This window comes from Dermochelys coriacea, chromosome 14, assembly GCF_009764565.3.
Source record: "Dermochelys coriacea isolate rDerCor1 chromosome 14, rDerCor1.pri.v4, whole genome shotgun sequence".
Taxonomy (NCBI): domain Eukaryota; kingdom Metazoa; phylum Chordata; order Testudines; family Dermochelyidae; genus Dermochelys; species Dermochelys coriacea.
This window is the reverse complement of record NC_050081.1, coordinates 2,878,003-2,897,395: the sequence shown is the minus strand read 5'-3', so window position 1 is coordinate 2,897,395 and position 19,393 is coordinate 2,878,003. Positions and strand designations below refer to the sequence as shown.

Below are 19,393 nucleotides of genomic sequence, written 5' to 3'. Positions count from 1 at the left end.
GGGTTAAGACTCCGGTTCTTGCAAGAAAAAAATGTAAAACTTTGCCCAGGGGTGTTTTTAGGGTGGCAGTGGTCAGCTTGTGGCTTTTAAGTTGTGTTGTAAAGACGGCTCGGCTCCTCCAGCAGCCAGCCCTCTAGGCCGCTGCTGGGCACTGGAGATGCCAGAGTTTGGCAAGCAGGTTAAGGACACAGGTCCTGGCGACTGGCTGTGCACTGCTGTTAGTATTGCAGCAGCGCCCGGTCCAGAGTGGGGCTGCACTGTGCCCAGGGCACTATTACCTGCTCCGTGGCAGCTGCCCCACCTGTACTGCAGACCTAGGGGATTGCGCGGTCCCCTCATTCCCTTCCCCATCCCTTGCTCTTGGCTCATCCATTATTCAGCTGCTACAGGAGTCTGGCTCAGCCAGGAAGGAGAGCGGACTCAGCGGGACTCAGCACCGCAGTGAGTCTCTCAGCCTTGTGTCTCACGGGGGCGCGGGAGGAAGGAGCTGTGAGCCTCCGACGTCTCTCTGCAGCAGCTGCTGAGCTCATGTTCCGTTGCTAGTGAGCGGGGCTGGATCCTCGGGTTGCACCACATCCCTGAGTCCGCCTATCGCCCCTCTGCTCTGCCAGCAAGCCCAGCCCTGACGCGTGCTCTCGCTCACATCTCCACCCCTTGAGGCAGGGATCCCTCTGTTCCTGACCGAGCCACCACCCACCCTGCATTCACAGCCTTCCTAAAGACCTGCTCCTCCTGCCAGGCCCCTGGGACCCAGTGAAGAAATATAGTCGCTCCTTCCCCTGGGCCTCTCCCCTTCCCTGCCTCTGCCTGTCAGACGGCACGCTCGGGCTCCACATGCTTTGCGTGGCTCCAAACATAGCTCTCTGGCCCGGATCCTCATTCGCTGTAACCACCTGGACGCTTGAAGCTGCAGCCTGCTGGCTTTCCACGTTTGGTGGACGGTTATTGTAGAGTCCCTCACGGGTCCTGAGCCTGGACCTACTTGTCTGGTCCTGAGGGGCTCTCCCTGTACTCCCCTGTTCATTGCAGGGCTGCATTGATATACTGTGGGGCTGCTCGTGAGCACTGGGCTGCTGGCACCGGGGTTTCTTGCATGGACATTACAAAGAGGTCTCGAAGGGGGACCCGGGTGGAGAGACCAGCTCTGCTGACAGCCTTGCTAAGTATCCAATCTCCGACTTTGCCATCCAAACAGTTGGCTGAACGTCCTTCGTCCCGGCTGTTTTCCAGCTCAAGCGTATGTTGCAAACAGATTTGCGTTGGACGCTAAACCAAATGAGACTTAAAATGCAGCTGAGCCCAGCCAGTGGGAAGAGAGACCGAACTCCCTAGCACGGCGGCTGCATGAAGCCTGAAAGGTCACGCTGCATTTGCTCCTCTCTGCCATGACAGCGACGTCCCCCGGTTTCGGGCTGGTGCTCAGCTAAAGCATCACCCTGCATCTCTCAGCCCCGGGTGGCTGGGCCCTGGGATACGTGCTTGGGGGATGCAGGGCAGCAGCTGGAGGGTTTGTCGTGGAAGGTGTTCAGGGGGAGAACAGGCAATCCCATGGCTGTACATTGGCTGTGCAGTGGTTTAATTGGCTTAGCTCTGGTCTTTCCTGTCAGATCTCGTGTGAGAGGCCAGGCCGGCTTGATTGTTCTTGTTTACGCTGCAAAGCTGTTACACAGTGCAAGGGGTGTCTTATCCCTTGCAGGGCTGGGGTTTGTGCTGCATTTAGCTGGCGGGAGTTGGCACCTTTCGGAGCCCGCTGGTGTCACGGAGTCCCCGGGCGATGCTCTGAACTGCTCCCTACGAAGCCAGGCAGGACTCAGGGGAAGTCTCCTCTCTGGGAGCAGCCTGTCTGCAGGACACACGGCTCACCCGGCTTCCCCCTCCCTGGGTCTGACCTCGGAGCACTCAGCATCCTCTGCCCCTCCGTGTGCTTCCCACAGCCCAGGCGGGGTCCTGGGGAAGCCAGAGGGTCCTGCCCCCCATCTCCACAGTCAGACGTGACTCTCAGCCAGCCAGTAAAACAGAAGGTTTATTAGACGACAGGAACAGGGTCTAACACAGAGCTTGTAGGTGCAGAGAACAGGACCCCTCAGCTGGGTCCATTTTGGGGGGCAGTGAGCCAGACAACCACGTCTGCACTTCACTCCATGCCCCCAGCCAGCCCCAAACTGAAACTCTCTCCAGCCCCCCCTCCTCTGGGCTTTGTCCCTTTCCTGGGCCAGGAGGGCACCTGATTCCTTTGTTCTCCAACCCTTTAGCTCTCACCTTGCAGGGGGGAAGGGCCCAGGCCATCACTTGCCAGGAATCAGGGTGTCGGTCATTCTGTGTCCAGACCCCTGCACACACCTGCCCCATAGGGCTCTGCAAACATCATACACCCTTATCCCACCCCCTAGATACTTAAGAACTGCCTAGGAGAAACTGAGGCACCCCCACACTATTCAGAGGAAACATTAAGAGCAGTCCCGCTTCGTCACAGCTGGGCATGGAGGCTGGGGCACGTGGGATGGGGTTGAGCTCTGTGCCACTGGTGTAGACCACAGCGACCCGGCACTGAGCTCCCAGGAAGTGGTGAGGCTGAGGAAGAGTTTCTCCTTTTAGTATTTGCGGTTCCACATTGTATGACTTTGCTAGTAGCACCCTGGTGAAGCCCTTCCCCTCTGGAGGGAGAGCAGAGACCCTGCTCCTCCCCTGGGCCCCCCTAGGCAGGGGAGTCCTGCACATTGGGCCACAGCACAGCCTGGCTGGTCCTGCTATGGCTGGGCAGGCGAGGCTGGGCCGTGTCCGTCTCTGACACTGCTGTCTTGGAGCGCCAGCCAGAGGGATGGCGCACGGGTGGGCAACTGAGTTACTTAGTCCTGGATCCACTAGCTCTGACCCCACCCCACCCTCGCCCCTGGGCCCCACAGAGCTGGGCGCTGGCACACAAAGGGGGTGTGCTACCAGTATGGGCTGTTGTCCTCTTCCTGTCCCTGTGCAGTGACGCCTTGCTGCCTGCCGGGCCAGGCAGCTGTACAAGAGGGGCAGGCTCTGTCGCCAGCTCTCTACACCCATCCTCCCGGGGAGTGGGTCCTGCAGGGGCAGCAGGGCCTTGTGGACCTTGGGATCCATCATCCTGCTCTGGCACTGACCCTGGCCAATCACCTCCCTGCTCTGTGCCTCAGTTTCCCCCTCCTCCCCCCCCACCAGAGTCATGGGGTGGATGTTGATATTTGCCTGCCTAGCACAGGGCTTGTGGAGCTGGTAAAGTGCTAGGTGAGCGCTCAGTGCTACTATGCCAGCTCCTGAATCTCCGAAGACGACCGGTAAACAAGTCACCTCCAGCGTGGCTTCCCCTGCAGCCTGTGTCCCTGGGGTGCGGGTGTGAGCAGCCCAGGCTCTCAGAGGGGGGGTGCGGGTGTGAGCAGCCCAGGCTCTCAGAGGGCTGCAAGCTCCGACTGGCCCAGCTGTTCCCTCTCCTGGACCCCAGGGCCCCTGTCCATGGTGCTGACTGTAACCGGCCCCTTCTCGGGCCCCTGCTGGGAGCCAGCGCCCCTTCGTGCCCCGCAGCCCTCGTCTGTTTTCACACTCAGACCCGGATACGGCTGGTGCCGCCCATCCGCTCCCCCGGTGCCCTCGCCCCCCCCGCGCCCTCGTCCGCTCCCCTGGTGCCCTCGCCCCCCCTGCACCCTCGTCCGCTCCCACGGTGCCATCGCCCCCCCGGCGCCCTCGTCCAGCCCCCGGCGCCCTCGTCCGCTCCCCCGGTGCCCTCGCCCCCCCCGGCGCCCTCGTCCGCTCCCCTGGTGCCCTCGGCCCCCTGCGCCCTCGTCCGCTCCCACGGTGCCATCGCCCCCCCGGCGCCCTCGTCCGCCCCCCCGGCGCCCTCGTCCGCTCCCATGGTGCCCTCGCCCCCCCCGGCGCCCTCGTCTGCTCTCATGGTGCCCTTACCCCCCCTGGTGCTCTTGTCCGCTCTCACGGTGCCCTCGCCCCGGCGCCCTCATCCGCTCTCATGGTGCTCCTGCCCCCGGGCTCCTCATCTGCTCTCATGGTGCCCTTGCCCCAGCTCCCTCATCTGCTCTCACAGTGCCTCGCCCTGGTGCCCTCTTCCACTCCCATGGTGCCGTTGCCCCCGGGCCCCTCTTCCGCTCCCACGGTGCCCTCGCCCCTGGCGCTCTAGTCCGCTCTCATGGTGCTCCTGCCCCCGGGCCCCTCATCTGCTCTCATGGTGCCCTTGCCCCGGCACCCTCGTCTACTCCCATGGTGCCCTCACCCCCAGCTCCATCATCCGCTCTCACAGTGCCATCGTCCCCCCGGGCCCCTCGTCTGCTCCCATGTTGCCCTCGCCCCTGGTGCTCTCATGGTGCCCCGACCCCGGGCCCCTCATCTGCTCTCATAGTGCCCTTGTCCTGGCTCCCTCGTCTGTTCTCATGGTGCCATCGTCCCCACGGCGCCCTAGTCCGCTCCCACGGTGCCATTGTCTCCCCGGCTCCCTCGTCCACTCTCATGGTGCCATTGTCCCCCCCGGCACCCTCGTCCGCTCCCACGGTGCCCTCACCCCCGGCTCCCTCGTCTGCTCCGACAGCGCCCCCGGCTCCCTCCTCTGCTCTGACGGCGCCCTCGCCCTGGCGCCCTCGTCCACTCCCACGGTGCTGTTGCTCCCAGCGCCCCTTGTCCGCTCTCACGGTGCCCTTGTCTCCGGCTGTCTTGTCCTTTCCCTGCTTTGGCTGCTAGCTGGTGCCGAGCAGAACGTCTTTCCCTGCTGCCAAGGAGCCGGCTTCATTTTGGTAATTGCAGCATGCTGGGGCCGCTGGAGGGGCCTTTGGGAATGATGCTCTCACCCCGTCTGTACTTGCTGTCCGGCGCAGGCTGTGTCCGATAACCCCAAGTGCCGTGAGATGGGCCCACAAGAGCTGTTGAGCTTTTGAACTGTTGGAGCAGGCTGCTTGGGAGCTGCCAGGGGGTTGCACAGCTGGTGTCTGTGAGGGGAAGGGAGGGATGTGGGAGAGCTTCTGTTTCGGCCTGCGTTGGCCCCTCTGGCCCGGCTGGCAAGGTGTGGGGTGGGGCAGGGGCAGGGTTTCTGCGGACAAGGGCGTGGTGTGAATTGGAAAGGTCTTGGCTGGCTCCTTGTGAGAGTTAGTCTGCAGCCAGTGACGTGCCGAGCTCCGCGCACTGCCCGATGGCAGGAGAGTGCGTTCGTGGGCTTTGTTTGGCTGGGTGTGGCACCGTTTGCGCTTTGAAATGGTCTCCGAGGGAATAAGTCTTTAACCTTATTACACGGGACGTCTCTGTTAATAACTGAGTGACCCGTCACCGGCTGCCCTCGAGGGCCAAGATATAAATGCAAATAATGGGTGATCCTGCAGCCTTTGCTCAGACAGAGCTGCAAGTGAGGTTCCCGGGAGCTCTGCCAAAGGAGATGGGCCTGTGGGACAAACTGCCAATCCTCGTCAGGAATGTGTGTGACAGAGCGTGCGCTGGAGGAGCCACTCCCGAGTCCCTCCAATAACCTGCACTTCCACCGGGGCCCATCAGCCCAGGGGCTGGGGTCCTTACTCGGGCCTTCCGGACCTGCGTGAGACAGGTCAAAATCATCACCCCCATTATACAGGTAGGGAAACTGAGGTACGGCGAGCCTAGAGAGGGACTATCCATCTTCACTTCAGGAAACTGGCTCATTTAAAGAAATCCATTTCCTGCCCCTGCCCCTTGAGTGATTCTGGCCGAAAAATCCGTGTCCCAGGGGCTCGTGCTGTTTTTGCTGCTCTCCTGTTGTTCTTTGCAGTTAGCCACGTTCTCTCTTGCCAGCCCCTCTCGCCAGGGGACACGGTGACAGTCACTGCACAAAGTGCTGCCGGTTCATCATGGAAAAAAGCTGAGAAGAAAAAGAGAGAGAGAGAGAGAGAAGGCTCCCCCCAGCCCCTTCCAGGTCCAGGCTTTGTCTAGACAAGGGCCCAGTGCCCCGCTGGTGGCAGACTGCACGTGAGGAGAGACAAGGCGGTTGTAAGCTAGTCCAGTGGCCTTGCCTTGCCTTGGCTAGAGTTTTAGAAGGTGGGGTTAGATGGAGCTAGTTGACGTGCTCTGACAACACACCTTTAAACCCCCGTCAGAGGGAAGTGGCCCCATGGTCAGGACACTCAGAGGACCCTGTGTAAATTCCCTGCTCTACCACAGACTTCCTGTGCGAGCTTGGGCCACTCACTTAGCCTCGCCTTGCCTCAGTTTCCCCGTTTACAGTGGGGTAATAGGCCTGACCTGATCACAGGGGTGGGTGCCAAAGCCATTAAGAATTGTGCTGGACCCAGATGCTAGTCTCCAAAAGCCTTTGGCATCAGGGGTTTCAGACAGAAAAGCGCTGGTTTTGTTCAAGCCGACAGTGTCCTTTAAGTTGACACACCAAGTCTGGGGCAGCACGAGGACTAGAACCCAGGAAGCCAAGATCTCCATTGCTGTCCCTCGGCCCCATGGCCTAACCCCTGTCCCAGGTGTGGGTTTTCTGCCCCTCCCCGTCCCATTTTAAACTGTCCCCTCAGGTAGCCGAGCGGCGTGGGAGGGGCCTGGGAATTGACCCTCAGCTCCCGCGTTAATGGGGCGGTTTCTGGGCCCTCGCAGCGAAGACTGAAAATAACCTCAAATTTTCAGGAACGTTGGTGTCGCCAGGCCGGGACCGTGGGGGGAGGTGCTGCCCGCCCAGCTTTCCAGCGGCGCTGTGATTGGGGGGGCTGGCACGGCACATGGCGCTCGCTCTGGGAGTGGGTAACTGGCTCCTGGATGGAGATTCTGCTGGGGGCATGGTGGGGATGTGTCCTGCGGGGAGCCCAGGGCGCTGTCTGGTGGGTGCGCGTATTGCTCGGGAGAGGGAGGGGGGCGGCGCTGACCAGAACACAGGGAGAGGTTGCGCCAGCTTCTCTGCCCCACACATGTGGGGGGCCAGCACAGAGCATTGCACTGACAGCGCATGCAGCGGGGTGGCCCGTGGCCTGTATCTGGGGCTGAGAGCCAGAGCCCCTACACAGCGTGGGGTGGGTGGGGGGTGGATAAAATGACACACAGTCAAACCCCTGCTCTGCCCTTTCCCCCATCAGAGTCCCTGACTTCAGGGCGCCTCTTCTGGACGTGCAGCGCTGGTGGAGACTCCGTGCTGGATGGAGGGAGACGGACCTTAGCTGCGTGTCAGCGCAGCGAGCGACGGGCAGGGGCTGACTTCTGCCGACCTGCCTTTGCTAAGTGTGTCCCGGGAAGGGTTTTGGAGCCAGCTCCGAATCCTTTGCTAGAAAGGAGGCTCGGTGCCTGGTGAATCCCTCCCACTGCTGTCCCAGCTGGCGGAGCCTGGTCTGGCTTGGCTGATGTATGAGGAGCTGACCCCGAGCCCAGCTCTGCTGATGGGCTCTCCAGAGAGGGAATGGGCAGGGCACCTGGGCTTCTGGTGGGTGAACAGGAACATCACCGTGAGACGGGCAAGAGGCTGTGCGCCAGTTAGCCTGGGATCAGTGTCTCCGGTGCTGTGGGTACCACTCCATGGTGAGCCATCTCTCCGGTACTGTGGGCACCGCCCCAGGGTGAATCGTGTTTCCGGCACCACGAGTCTCACCCCCTGATGAGCCATCTCTCCGGTACTGCAGGCACCGCCCCGGGGTGAGCCATGTCTCTGGTGCCATGGGCACCGCCCCACGGCAAGTCGTGTCTGGTGCCACAGGCACTACCCCACGGTGAGCTGTCTCTGGTGCTGCGGAGACCCCCGACAGTGAGCCGTGTCTCTGGTGCTGTGGGCCCTGCTTGTTCCTGGGAGCTACCCGCAGGCAAAATGACCCAGAAGCCAAAGAGCAAATGGGGCCTGTTGTCTCCCTGCTTTGGCGTGCAGGGTCACTGCACTCGGTGGTGCAGCAAGCCGCCAGAAAGAGGGGCCCTGCTTCAAGCAGTGTCCTTTCCAAGTTAGGAGCCAATCTTAGCAGCTGTCCTGCTCTGAGATGCCCGTTCCAACCACTCCATCCTGTGGCCATCACCGGCTTGTGCCCAGCGTGGCTAGTGCTTTCTCTCTCTAGGTCCATCTGCCTGCAGCCAGGTTCCCCGCACTCCTGTTGGGCCGTCCCATGGTCTAGTGCCTTTCATTGGGGGCCATTTTCCTCCAGTCAGCCTGTATTTCCCTTGCTGTCATTCCATCCCTCACTGTCCCCGGGCCTATTCATCGCTGCTTTGCATGTACCCCCGACCCCCATGGCCAAGCTCTTTTAGCCTTTCCTCTTCCGGGGGTCCCTGCAGCTCCCTGGTCACTTTGGTTGCCTTTCTCTCGGCTCCCTGCAGAGCCAGCCTTGAGCCACTGGGCGCCTTGGGCTGGCGAGCGGCCTGGCTCCTGGAACCGGCTAGCTGGCTGTGGTGTTTTTACGGCAGTCGGTGTGGAGCAAGCCGGCTGGTCTCTGAGTCATGGCTGCTCCCCCACAGCAGCTCCTGTGCCTTCCTGCCGCTTCCTCCTGTTATAATTACGCCGTTGGCTCCCCACGGCTGTGGAGCAGCATAGTGATACTCAGCTGCAGCTCGTCAGGCGGGTGCTAGTGGGGATTCCTGCGGGAAGCGGCTGAGCTGCTGGCATCGAGTGCACACAAAGCAAGTTCACAGCTCAGCAACAAAAGCCGCGGATGTTCTCTCCACAGGTCCCCGTAAACCGTCTGCATGAAGGGCCCTTGTGTCTGCCATTGACTGCTCTAGAGGCCAGCGGGGGCTGGATGGCTCTGCTGGACTCCCTGCTCGGGGCAGGCTCACTCGGCGGCTCCTCTCGCTTACCCTGGCCGCAGCAGCCATGCTCTGGGCTCCCTGGGGAGGTGGGAGGTGCATCCGCATGAGCATCACACCCGGCTGCTCCCTGGGCTTTCCTGAAAGGCTCCGAAGCTCCTAGGAGACGCCAGCACTCTGGGCTGGGGGAAGCCCTGGTGACTTGCCTGCAGCAGAGGGGAGACGCGGGGTTGGTCCATTACCGGTACTCACAGTACTTCTCTCTCCTGGTGCTTTACTGCTTGTGGCCAGAGCTGGGTTCCTTCCAAGCCTGGGTCCCCAGCTCCTTTTCCCCCTCACCTGGAGGTGCTGGGCTCATTGACCCCCATCTCTCTGGGGCTGTGGCACTGTCACAGCCAGTGGGATATTTGTGAGGAGATGCCATGCCATGCCGAATTCCTGCCGCAGCTGTGGCGTTCTGGCTGCCTAAAATGCCCCTCGTGCGGTTTGAGTAGAAGGCCGTGTCCTTCTCCTTCCTTCCACCCCGACGTGATGCTGGCAGCACAGAACTGCAGCTGTGGCCAACCCCAGAGGTGGCTGCATCGGTGCCATCCCTGGGTGACCCTTGCACCTTCATGTAAGTTAATCTCTGTTTAGCTGGTAACATCCATCTCCCCCATCTGGGATTTTGGGAGCGTGTGCCAGCATCCTGGAAAAGGACCTCCCCACAAACAGGAGCCAGGTCCAGCCCCACCCTGCAGCCCCCAGACTCGCAGCTCCCCCCACACCCTTCCCCTCCCCTCCCCTCCGCTCTACGGCCTCCCAGTGTGTGTGCAAAGCCACTAATCGAGGGTGTAGTAAATCAAAGGGAACCATCCTTGGATCCTTTGCTGAGAGCATCCTGCATGGACCCTGCAGAACCTGGGGCTGCTGGATGAAGTTGACTCTGCAAGTAGAGTTTGCTGGGGGCTGGGGGCATGCAGGACCCAGCCCATTTCAGGCCATGTAGGAGAGATTCAGCAAGTGAATGGTGCCAGGAAGCAACCTGGGAATCCACTTGGGCTGCAGAGACCAGTGCTAGTGGGGCAGGGAGCTGGGGAGCAGCAGGGGCTGCTTCTGCTCCTTGCCTCATCCTCTGAGGAACCGGCCCGTGTTGGAATTGCTTGGCAGGGCTAAAGCAGGATCCCAGAGGAAGGGATGGTGCCTGGAAATCCCCTGGGACAGGCCAGTGTGGCTCCCCGACTGGGCGCAGGGATGGAGTACCAGCTTACCAAGGGGCGTGGGGGATTCGCCATCACGGACCGTTTGGGGCTGTTCTCCTAACAATTCTGCTGTGGGATTGTTTCAGGGCAGGTCTCTGCTATGAATCTGTGAATTATTGCCTTGGCAACAGTGCGGCGCCCAGGTATCCGTTGTGCCTTCCAGTGAGTGCTAGGCCCCGTAGAGGCTGAGACGTGTTTGGGTGTGCAGTGAGGACGCACGTGTACCCAGACATCCTCGGGTACGCACACGTGTGAGTGGGCACATGCACACAGATGCACGTGGGTGCACGCACACATTGGCATGCACACAGACGGTGGATTTAGGAAGTCAGTTAACGGCTTCCTCAAAGGTTGTATAAACTGGCGCGAATGGCAAATCTGCTCTTTCGCATTGAGAAGTGTCTCCTGCCCCCTGATCACAGCCCGCGGTTCAGCTGTTCTTTTTGCTTTCTTTGCAGTGAAATTAATTCTGACCGGTTCAGTTGTTCTCTCTAAGTCTTTTCCAAATGGGCGTCTCTGTGGCTAGCAGGCGACAGGGCCCCAGGCCGGTGCAATTGGCCTGCGGCTACCTGTCTGTGGTGCAGCAGTGCCCCCCTGTGGGCGATGGGCGCAATGCAGCATCTCCCCTCTTTCCTGCTCCCTCCTGGGCTGCATTCGGGGTACTCTGCTAAGCCTCGAGCCCCGGCCTTCAGCTCCTGTTCACGGCCACCGTGGGCCGCTGGCTGTGCTGGGGCTGCCCTCGGAAGGCAAGGGGGTGTCATGTACATCCAGGGGCACAGCAGCTGGGTCGGGAGGCCTGGGCTAGGACTGTTTTTTGCCTCCTCACACAGTGTGTCCATGGGCCCTTCCCATCAGAGCTGGCTCAACCCCTGCTCGGTCCACACTGGGGTCAGTGCAGCGGGGCCCCCAGCCCTGCCCTGGACTTGCACCATGGCCTGGCTTCCTGATGCAGCTCCCTGGTTTTGTCCCCTCTCTGTCTTGCCTCTGTCCCCCCAAGGGAGACGCTCTGCATTTGTCACCTGCCCCCCTAATCTCTCCTCCCCGCATGTTTGTCTCCCTGCAGACGGCACCCCCCTTAGCGAGCTCTCCTGGTCCTCGTCACTCGCCGTGGTGGCACTTTCCTTCTCTGGTCTCTTTACCTTCATCTTCCTCATGTTGGCCTGTCTGTGCTGCAAGAAGGGAGACATTGGCTTCAAAGTAAGTGCTCCAAAGAGGGGGTCCCAGCCTGGCTCGGGGGGGGGAGGGGATTAGGGAAAGGGGTCCCAGCCTGGTTGAGGTGGGAATGCGGGAAAAGGAGACCAGCCTGGCTCGGGGGGAATGAGGGGAAGGGGTCCCAGCCTGGCTTGGGGGGGAATGTGGGAAGAGGAGACTAGACTGGCTTGGGGGGGATGAGGGGAAGGGGTCCCAGCCTGGCTTGCAGGGGGGAATGTGGGAAGAGGAGACTAGACTGGCTTGGGGGTGGGGAGATGAGGGGAAGGGGTCCCAGCCTGGCTGGGCGGGGGATGTGGGAAGAGGAGACTAGACTGGCTTGGGGGGGGATGTGGGGAAGGGGTCCCAGCCTGGCTTGCAGGGGGGAATGTGGGAAGAGGAGACCAGACTGGCTTGGGGGTGGGAGGATGAGGGGAAGGGGTCCCAGCCTGCCTTGGGGGGGGGGATGTGGGAAGAGGGGACCAGCCTGGCTCAGGTGGGGATGAGGGGAAGGGGCCCCAGCCTGGCTAGAGGGGATGAGGGGAGAGGGGACAGCCAGCGACGTCACTGTGGGTGCAGGTGGTCTGGTGCCTCGTTAACTCCTGATCGTGGCGTGTGTACCTGGGCCCGCGGAGACTTGGGGCCCTTCTCCTTGGCTCACACGAACAGCGTGTTCGTGTCCCAGGGAGCTGGGCTGGGCCTGGGCAGCTCAGCACCACACAGCGGCTGTGCCTGCCTCCGGCCGCGTCACTCTCTGGCCAGGCCTCTGCCCTGGAAATGCCCCCGGTGCCCTGCGGGGTGGGAGGGCCGTGACCTCCCCGCAGAGAATGTGCCCGAGTAACAGGTTTCTCTGTTCGCTGGGATTTTTGTGGAGGCTCGCGGCGCCCGAGCGGAGAAGCCGGCTGGCGTGGGGTGGGGGACGTATTGTGACGCGGGCTTGACCATCCTGTGGAGCATGCAGAGGAGCAATGAGGCGGCTCAGCCCCGCCACGCTGCCTATATAGGAGTGGGGAGAGGGTTTGCGTCCAGCCCAGATGCTGCCCTGTGGCCCAGCAAGTCCAGCCAGGGAGGAGCCCCGAGCGTGGCACAGCAGCGAGCCCCTGGCACCATGAGGCTGGTGGCAGCTGGAGCGGGCTGGGGCAGGGGAGATGCTCGCCGTGTCCTGTCTGATCTCGGAGGCAGCCGTCAGGCCCGAAGGGCTGTCTGGGGTGCACAGCCAGGTAAAGGGAGAGCACCCGTGGGCCGCAGAGAGAGAGCAGGGCCATGGGGCTGGGACAGGCCTCTGGAGAGGAGTGAGAAAGATGTGGGGTGGGCGGAGCCTTGGGGGGCTGGAGTCTCTCCCGGCCCCACCTGGGGCTGCCTGGCCCTTAGCTCACGCTGCAGCAGCTCGTGCGTGCTGGGGTGATGGGCGATCTGGCCCTAGAGAACGTGGAGGGAGGCGGCTGAGATCACGCCCTGGCGGGGAGATGCTCTCCACTCACTGAGTAGGGGCGCTTGCTGACAGGGGGCTTGCAGTGAGCTCAGCCGCGCGGCACCTAGGCCATGGCTCTGCATCTGACACGGGGCTGCATGGGGAGCAGGGGAATAGGCCCGTCGGAGCCGACACTCTGTGTGGGTGCGACAGAAAACGGTTGGCTGGGCAGCCCCCAAGGTGCGCCGGGTGCTGTACAGACACGCGAGGGGCCCAGCAGGAGCCCACAGCCTGACAGATCCGCCGGGCGTGGGGCGTGAGGAAAGGGAGAGGAGCGTGTGAGGGCATGCCAGGCTCCTCACATCTCTCCTCTCCTGCCAGCTCCGTGGCGTGCTGAGAGGGGCAGGGAAGCTGTGGGGGGGGAGTGCATGGGCGCGCTCAGCTCTGTGCCCATGTCTGCCCCTCCTGACCCTCTGCCCTCTGCTTTGTGCCCGGGCCAGGAGTTTGAGAATGCTGAGGGAGAAGATTACGTGACCGAGTTCTCGGTGCAGGGCTCCCCGGCCACACAGAATGGCCCTGAGGTTTACATCCTGCCCCTCACCGAGGTATCACTCCCCATGGCCAAGCAGCCAGGTCGCTCAGGTAAGGTGAGGGGCGAGGTGGGGGCGGGCGGCTGCAGTTCCTGAGTGGATTGCAGCTTCGAATCCTGCTGCTCCCTGGGAGCCTTCGTGGCATTGCCCTGCCAGGACAGCGCTCCCCGTCCTGCTCAAGGAGCGGGGCCGCAGCCACCTGGGGGGTCTGGCCAGTGCCCGCCGTGATCGCGGCTGCCATGCACACGGCATGAGCACCTGTGTAAGGTGGGGATGGAGCCGTCTCTGCTCTGAGGCAGGGAGGCGGAGACACTGTGACCGCATGGCCAGCTGCCCCTTCCTCAGGCTGGCTCCGAGGCCTCTCCCTGGAGTCGCTGGGTGCTGACTTTTCCCTGCGCCCCCCCAGTTCTTTGGGCGAGTCCAACAACTGCCTGCAGCCCCCACCCAGGGGAGCAGAGCTGGCTGGGGCTTACTGGGGGCTGTCCTGCCCCCGAGCCGCTGGCACGCAGAGTGTTACCTGGCCACTGCAGAGGGCGCTCTTGGCCCCTGCCTTCCTGCCTTGGGGGGGATCCCGGGATCCTGGCCCGTGATGCGGGTGCCCTGGCCCGTGGCTCAATGGCACCACCTGGTGGACACACCTGGGATAAAGGATTGCTTTTGTGGGGGAAGCTCTCCCTACGGGGGCGCAGGGATCACATGTGCCCAGATGCATGCCCAGGAGGAGCTGGTCTTGGCCCATAGTAGGAGGGGCAGCCGGCCCTAGGGGCCCCGTCTCCTGGCACGCAGCCCCCTCTGACCAGCCTCCCGCAGGCCTTTTCTCCAGTGCCAGTGCAGGGGAGCAGCCTGGGTTGACCAGCCCTGGTGCTGAGGGGGCCTGGGAGGAGCGCTCCAGGCCGGGCAGTTTGGGGGAGGGAAGGCCTCAGCCACAGCCCTGCGCTGGCTGGAGGGGGAACTGGTATCCTGGGCAGGCAGGTCACACTGGGCTCCTGTCCTGGCACAGGCCCCTGGAGACACAGGCACTCTCTGAGTTCATCCCACGGCCCCAAATTCCTTCCCTGGTGCTGCCCCCCTGGCCGTGGTAAACAGGCCTGTGAGTGGGAGAAGAATTCTGAGCTCGCCGGGCGGGGCGAGGAGCCAACAAACGCTGCCCCAGAGACACCGCCCTCACCCCCCGTCCCTCTCTTCTGCTGTGCCGGGCGCTGCCCCAGCTGATCTCACTGGGGCTTGGACAATGGCCCCAGTGTCTGGCGTGGCCGGAGCGGTGCAGGGCGGCGCGATGCTGCCCAACAATGGGCCCATTGCTGCCTTCCGTGGGGCCGGAATGCTGGGATTCTGTTGTGGGGGGAGGGTGGGAGCCAGCGCTGGGCAGGGCTGGGCAGGAGGAGTGGCGGGGGGGCTAAATGCTAGATGTCCCACAGCTGCTGGCTTGGGTGGTTGAATTGGGATGCAGGGCGCCAGCTCGCTCTGACTTCACCCCCCACTCTCCTGTTGGGCTGTGGGTTCCTGGGGGAGGAGGGGCAGCCCTCCACCTGCTGCCGCCTTGGGGAGAGCTCAGTGGGAAAGGGCTGTTCCGCTGGGGCAGACGGCTCCCGGCCCGTGGTGGGGAATGCCAGTGGGGAGCGGCTCCTGGGCATGGAGGGGCCATGACTGACACCTGCTACCCTCCCGGAGGCGCTGGCCGACGCCCCTGGTCTGCAGGTCCGCCCGGTGCCGCGTTGCAGGGTGTGAGGGGCTGGAGCCTGCCACGGTACCTGCTGCGCCAGGGACAATGCTGCCAGGCCATGCCTGATGCTGCACCGCTGCCAGCTGGAGCCCAGGAGGCTGTGCCGTTGGGCCGATGGATGACCACCAGGAGGCTGCACAGGGCCTGGCGCCAAATGGCAGGAGGGGGCGAGCTGGGCACGGCTGGGAGTCGCGGGTAACCTGGCTGGCAGGCCGGCGGGGCAGGCCACCGGGAGCGCTGATGCCCAGCTAGCTGGATGTGCTCTCTTACAGTGCAGCTGCTCAAGTCTACGGATCTGGGTCGGCACAGCCTCCTCTACCTGAAGGAGATCGGGCATGGCTGGTTTGGGAAGGTGAGCACGTCTTTCTCTTGGGTGGGCTGTCTGAGGGGGCAGGCTGTGCCCAGGAAGGGCTCCTCGAGGGACGCAAGCCCAGGCTGGGATTCACCCCCACAGCAGTAGCTGCGTGGGGGTGGGCCCCAGAGCCCATGTGGGGCTGTGTCTGAGCACCAGCTGCTCCATCCCCTGGCTCCCCAGCTGCGCGTGAGCGTTTGGGATCCACTGTGGCTCTGGCATCCTTGCCCAGACTGCCCCGCAGTAAGCCTTGGAGACTGGGGAAGGGGAGACTGGGGGGGTGGGTGCCGGTCTCAGGAGGGGAATGTGCCCCTGCAGGGAAAGAGGAGCCCATCTCTGGGGAAGGGGGTGTGCCAGGGGGAGGATGTGGGGATGCAGGAACAGGAGGGGTGTGGGGAAGTGATGGGGTAGGAAGGGGTGAGGGGAGGGGACATGTATGGCCCACAGAGGGGGAAGCGGGTTCAGCAACAAGGGCAGGGCGTGGACATGGGTGCAGAGAGGGGACGTGGGGGTGGGGAGGGACATACTGCAGGGCATGATGCCATGGGCACAGGGAGTAGGTGTGCCATGGGGTGCAGGGAGAGGAAGTGGGAGCAGGCAGGGGACGTACCATGGGGTGCAGGGACATGAGGGGAGGATGGGGAATGTGCTGCAGGGCACAGGGACATGGGTGCAGGGACACGAGGAAAGGATGGGGACATCAGGGCAGGATGGGGACGTGCCGCGGGCTGCAGGGACGTGAAGGCAGGATGGGGACGTGCTGCGGGGCGCAGGGACGTGAAGGCAGGATGGGGACGTGCTGCGGGGCCCAGGGACGTGGGCGCAGGGATGTAAGCGCAGGACGGGGACGCGCCGTGGGGCGCAGGATGGAGACGTGCCGCAGAGTGCAGGACGGGGGCGCGGGACAGGGACATGCCGCGGGGCATAGGACGGAACGTGCCAAGGGGCGCAGGGACGTGGGCCCAGGACAGGAACCTGCCGCAAGGCACAGGATGGGGGCACAGGGCTGAAGTGCGCTGCCGTCCCTAGGTGTTCCTGGGGGAGGTGAACTCGGGGCTCAGCAGCAGCCAGGTGGTGGTGAAGGAGCTGAAGGTGAGCGCCAGCGTGCAGGACCAGATGCAGTTCCTGGAGGAAGCCCAGCCATACAGGTAGGCCCTGGGGTTGCCGCTGCCAGCACAGTGCCCGCTCTGGCCCCGGTGTCTCTGCCACGCAAGGAAAGGCTCCCAGGGGTGCAGAGCCGCTAGCAGGCAGGCGCCCCTCTGCGGCTGAGCCTGGCAGCGTGGTGCAGAGAGGCCCTTTCCCAGCCTGGCCGTCCCTGAGCCACCATCTGAGGGTGGCTGCCGTCTGCACCTGTCCTGGTCTCCAGGCTCTGCTCACGGGCAGCACGTTGGGTCTGGGCCTAGATCAGAGCAAACTGGGCCCATCCCAAACCATCTCACGAATCAGCCCCAGTCTGTGTTTACTTCCTGGGAGGAAACTCCGGGGGGCTGGGCAGGACCGAGGGGTGGCTGAGCTGGGCAGGAGTCCAGGCCTGGACTAATCTGGAGGGCTGCGGTTTGGGATGCAGGGGCACTGACAGGGAAGTGTGTCTGTGGGGGCAGGGGAGAGCTGGCCTGCGGTGGCTGGGGGGCTGGGGGTTGGGACTGAGGAGCATCGACAGATCTGGGGTTGGGGGGATCTGGCCTACAGTAGCTGCGGGGCTGCGGGTTGGGATTGAGGGGCATTGACCGATCTGGGGGGGCTGGGGTTGGAGTAGCCGTCAACTTTACACTGAGAGATGAACAAACACCCTGTTGTTGTGGGTCCTGTCGGGGCGGCTGGCACTTCCCGGTACCCATTTGTTCTCTGCCCAGACAGGCCTGGCATGGGGATGGGTCACAGAGAGCTCCTTGCCGCCCCCAGTGATGCATTGTGCGGGCTGTGTGACAAGGAGAAAGCTCTCTGAAAAGGTTTCTTTCTGCTAGCCCAGCGCTGGGCTCCCCGCACACAGCTCTGCCAGTGCCCCTCCAGCCGACCCGCAGCCCCCGCCTGCCCCAGGCCAGAGATGACAGGGAAGTTGTCTCAACCCTGGTTTGCAATCTCCGTTCCTCTCTCCCCTCCCTGCGCAGGGTTCTCCAGCACACGAACCTGCTGCAGTGCCTGGCCCAGTGCGCCGAGGTGACGCCCTACCTGCTGGTCATGGAGTTCTGCCCGCTGGTATGTCGCCTGCTTTAAAACCCTCCTCCCTCTTTGGGCCAGGTGCCCCCTGGGCTCTCTGCTGCTTTCCACGGCTGGGGCTGGCACCCTGCAGGGTCACCCGGGCCCAGCTGCTGCTGCAAACACTCAGCGGCAAACACTGTGTCCAGAGCAGGTTATTTCTGGCCCCACTTTAGCGCGCTGGGTCCCCCTCACGCCCCAGCATTGGTGAATCTCAGCTCCCCACAGCTTCGGGGCTGGCTTGTTTCCTCTGCTGAACCACAGGTTAAAGCGAGGGGAATGCCAGGAGGGGTGGGGACGCCTGCCCCTCATTTGGTAGCAGGGTTAGTGAGGCTCCAGGGAGCGAGAACATGGCTGGTGTCTCCACAGAGCCGTTCGCGCCAGCTCACAGCCGCGGCGGATCCCTGCAGGCAGCACAAGGCCCAGGCTGTTAATGGGGGTCCGAGAAGCCCCCAGGTGATCCCTATGGCGTCCGGCGCTGGCAGGCTCCCCATGCGGCTGGGGCGATGCGGTTCACGCCAGGGAGCTGGGATCGCAGCGGAGCGGTGGATCTGCCTGCGTGGGGCAGCCCCAGCCTTGCTGGGTTTTCCAGACCCCCAATCCCCATGTGGGGAGAGAACCCATGGGGGGTGTTGGTGGGCAGCTGCCCCTGTGCCACATCCCACCCCACAGATGGGTGTTTGGAGATGGCCCAGGCATTGCCTGTGGCTCGTGGGCAGGGGACTGGGGAGGTTTATTTCTCCCCCCCACACACAAACCCATTTTGGGCCAGGCCCTCTGGTCTGCTCCAGCTCTTCCCCTGCCCTGACGCCCCCTCGATCCCCTGATGCACTCAGCTCCGCTCGCGGCTGCTCCCCCCTTTGTGATGGTGTGTGGGGCCCTTGGGGTCTCCCTGGGGCAGGGTGGCGCGGGGCCACAGAGTGGGGCCAGGCTCAGGGACGGTGACAGCTGCTGCTCCCATGACAGGGCGACCTGAAGGGCTATCTGCGGAGCTGCCAGGTGGCCGACTCCATGGCCCCCGACCCCCTCACCCTGCAGAGAATGGCTTGCGAAGTGGCTTGCGGCATCCTGCACCTGCACAAGAACCACTATGTGCACAGGTGAGGCTGGGCCGCTGCGGGCAGGGGCACCACAAACACTCCCCTGCCCTAACTACTGGGCCCTGAGCATCGTCCGCCCCTGCCACCCGGCACCCATGGCTCCAGAAACCGTCAGCTCCCTGCGGATATGCCCCCTGGGACAGGCGGAGAGCTCCACACTGGGTGGGGAGGAGGACCAGGGCTTGGGGGGGCAGGACTGAGGACTGGGGCCGGGGGAGCAGGGGCTGGAAAGGCCTTGTAACTTCCCCCGTACCCTATGCAGCCTCATCCGACCACCTCCTCCCCATCAGCAAGGCTCAGGGCCCTCTCAGGGGCCACCCCTGGGTTTGCTGGGCCCGCGACGTGACGCCCCTGGGCCCAGGCTGTGAGCAGAGACTGCAGTAAAGGTGCTTCCCATGCTGAGGCCTGGGGGCTGGCGATTCCCCCCGGCACGTGCAGCTAGAGGACATGGGCCAAACAGGAAGAGGGGTTGGTGGTGGGGCTGGCCTGGCCTGGTGTGAGGGTGGGGTGTCCAGTCCCCTGCCTGGCATGTGGGGGGCAGCCTAACATGGGGGAGGGGTGTGTGGAGGGGCATGTCTAGTCCTCAGCCTGGCATGTCTGGGGGTGGGCGTGAGGTGGGGGATGTCCAGTCCCCAGCCTGGCGACTGGGGGGACAGGGGTTGCATGCGGCTTGCCCTATGACTCTCAGCCCATGGTTTTCCACCCCCACCCGCTGGCTGGGGGGCCGAGGGGGTCTCACCCCAGCGTAGCAGCAACATGGCACTGCCGTTCGCCCAGGACTCTGGGGTTCCTCTTCTCAAACCTGGTCCACCCGCCGCCCTCTGGCTTCTCCTCCCCAACAATATCCTGGTGCTGAGTGAGTTGCACACGGAGACTCCAGCATCAGTGATTTTGT

At 63.4% G+C, this 19,393-nt stretch overlaps 1 protein-coding gene across 3 annotated transcripts in view; it reads left to right on the top strand.

The window, feature by feature from the left end:
• Positions 1 to 19,393, top strand: part of AATK (apoptosis associated tyrosine kinase) — a 58,747-nt gene that overhangs the window by 20,395 nt on the left and 18,959 nt on the right. For 2 of the 3 annotated variants that reach the window (XM_038372190.2, XM_043496355.1), the window contains exons 2-7: positions 11,002 to 11,135; positions 13,038 to 13,179; positions 15,123 to 15,202; positions 16,232 to 16,350; positions 17,311 to 17,398; positions 18,365 to 18,498. In XM_038372190.2, coding sequence (XP_038228118.1) covers positions 11,002 to 11,135; positions 13,038 to 13,179; positions 15,123 to 15,202; positions 16,232 to 16,350; positions 17,311 to 17,398; positions 18,365 to 18,498 — 697 coding nt within the window. Of the gene's footprint in view, positions 1 to 11,001; positions 11,136 to 13,037; positions 13,185 to 15,122; positions 15,203 to 16,231; positions 16,351 to 17,310; positions 17,399 to 18,364; positions 18,499 to 19,393 lie in introns of those variants that run through there. The other variant, XM_043496356.1, reaches the window with a different exon arrangement.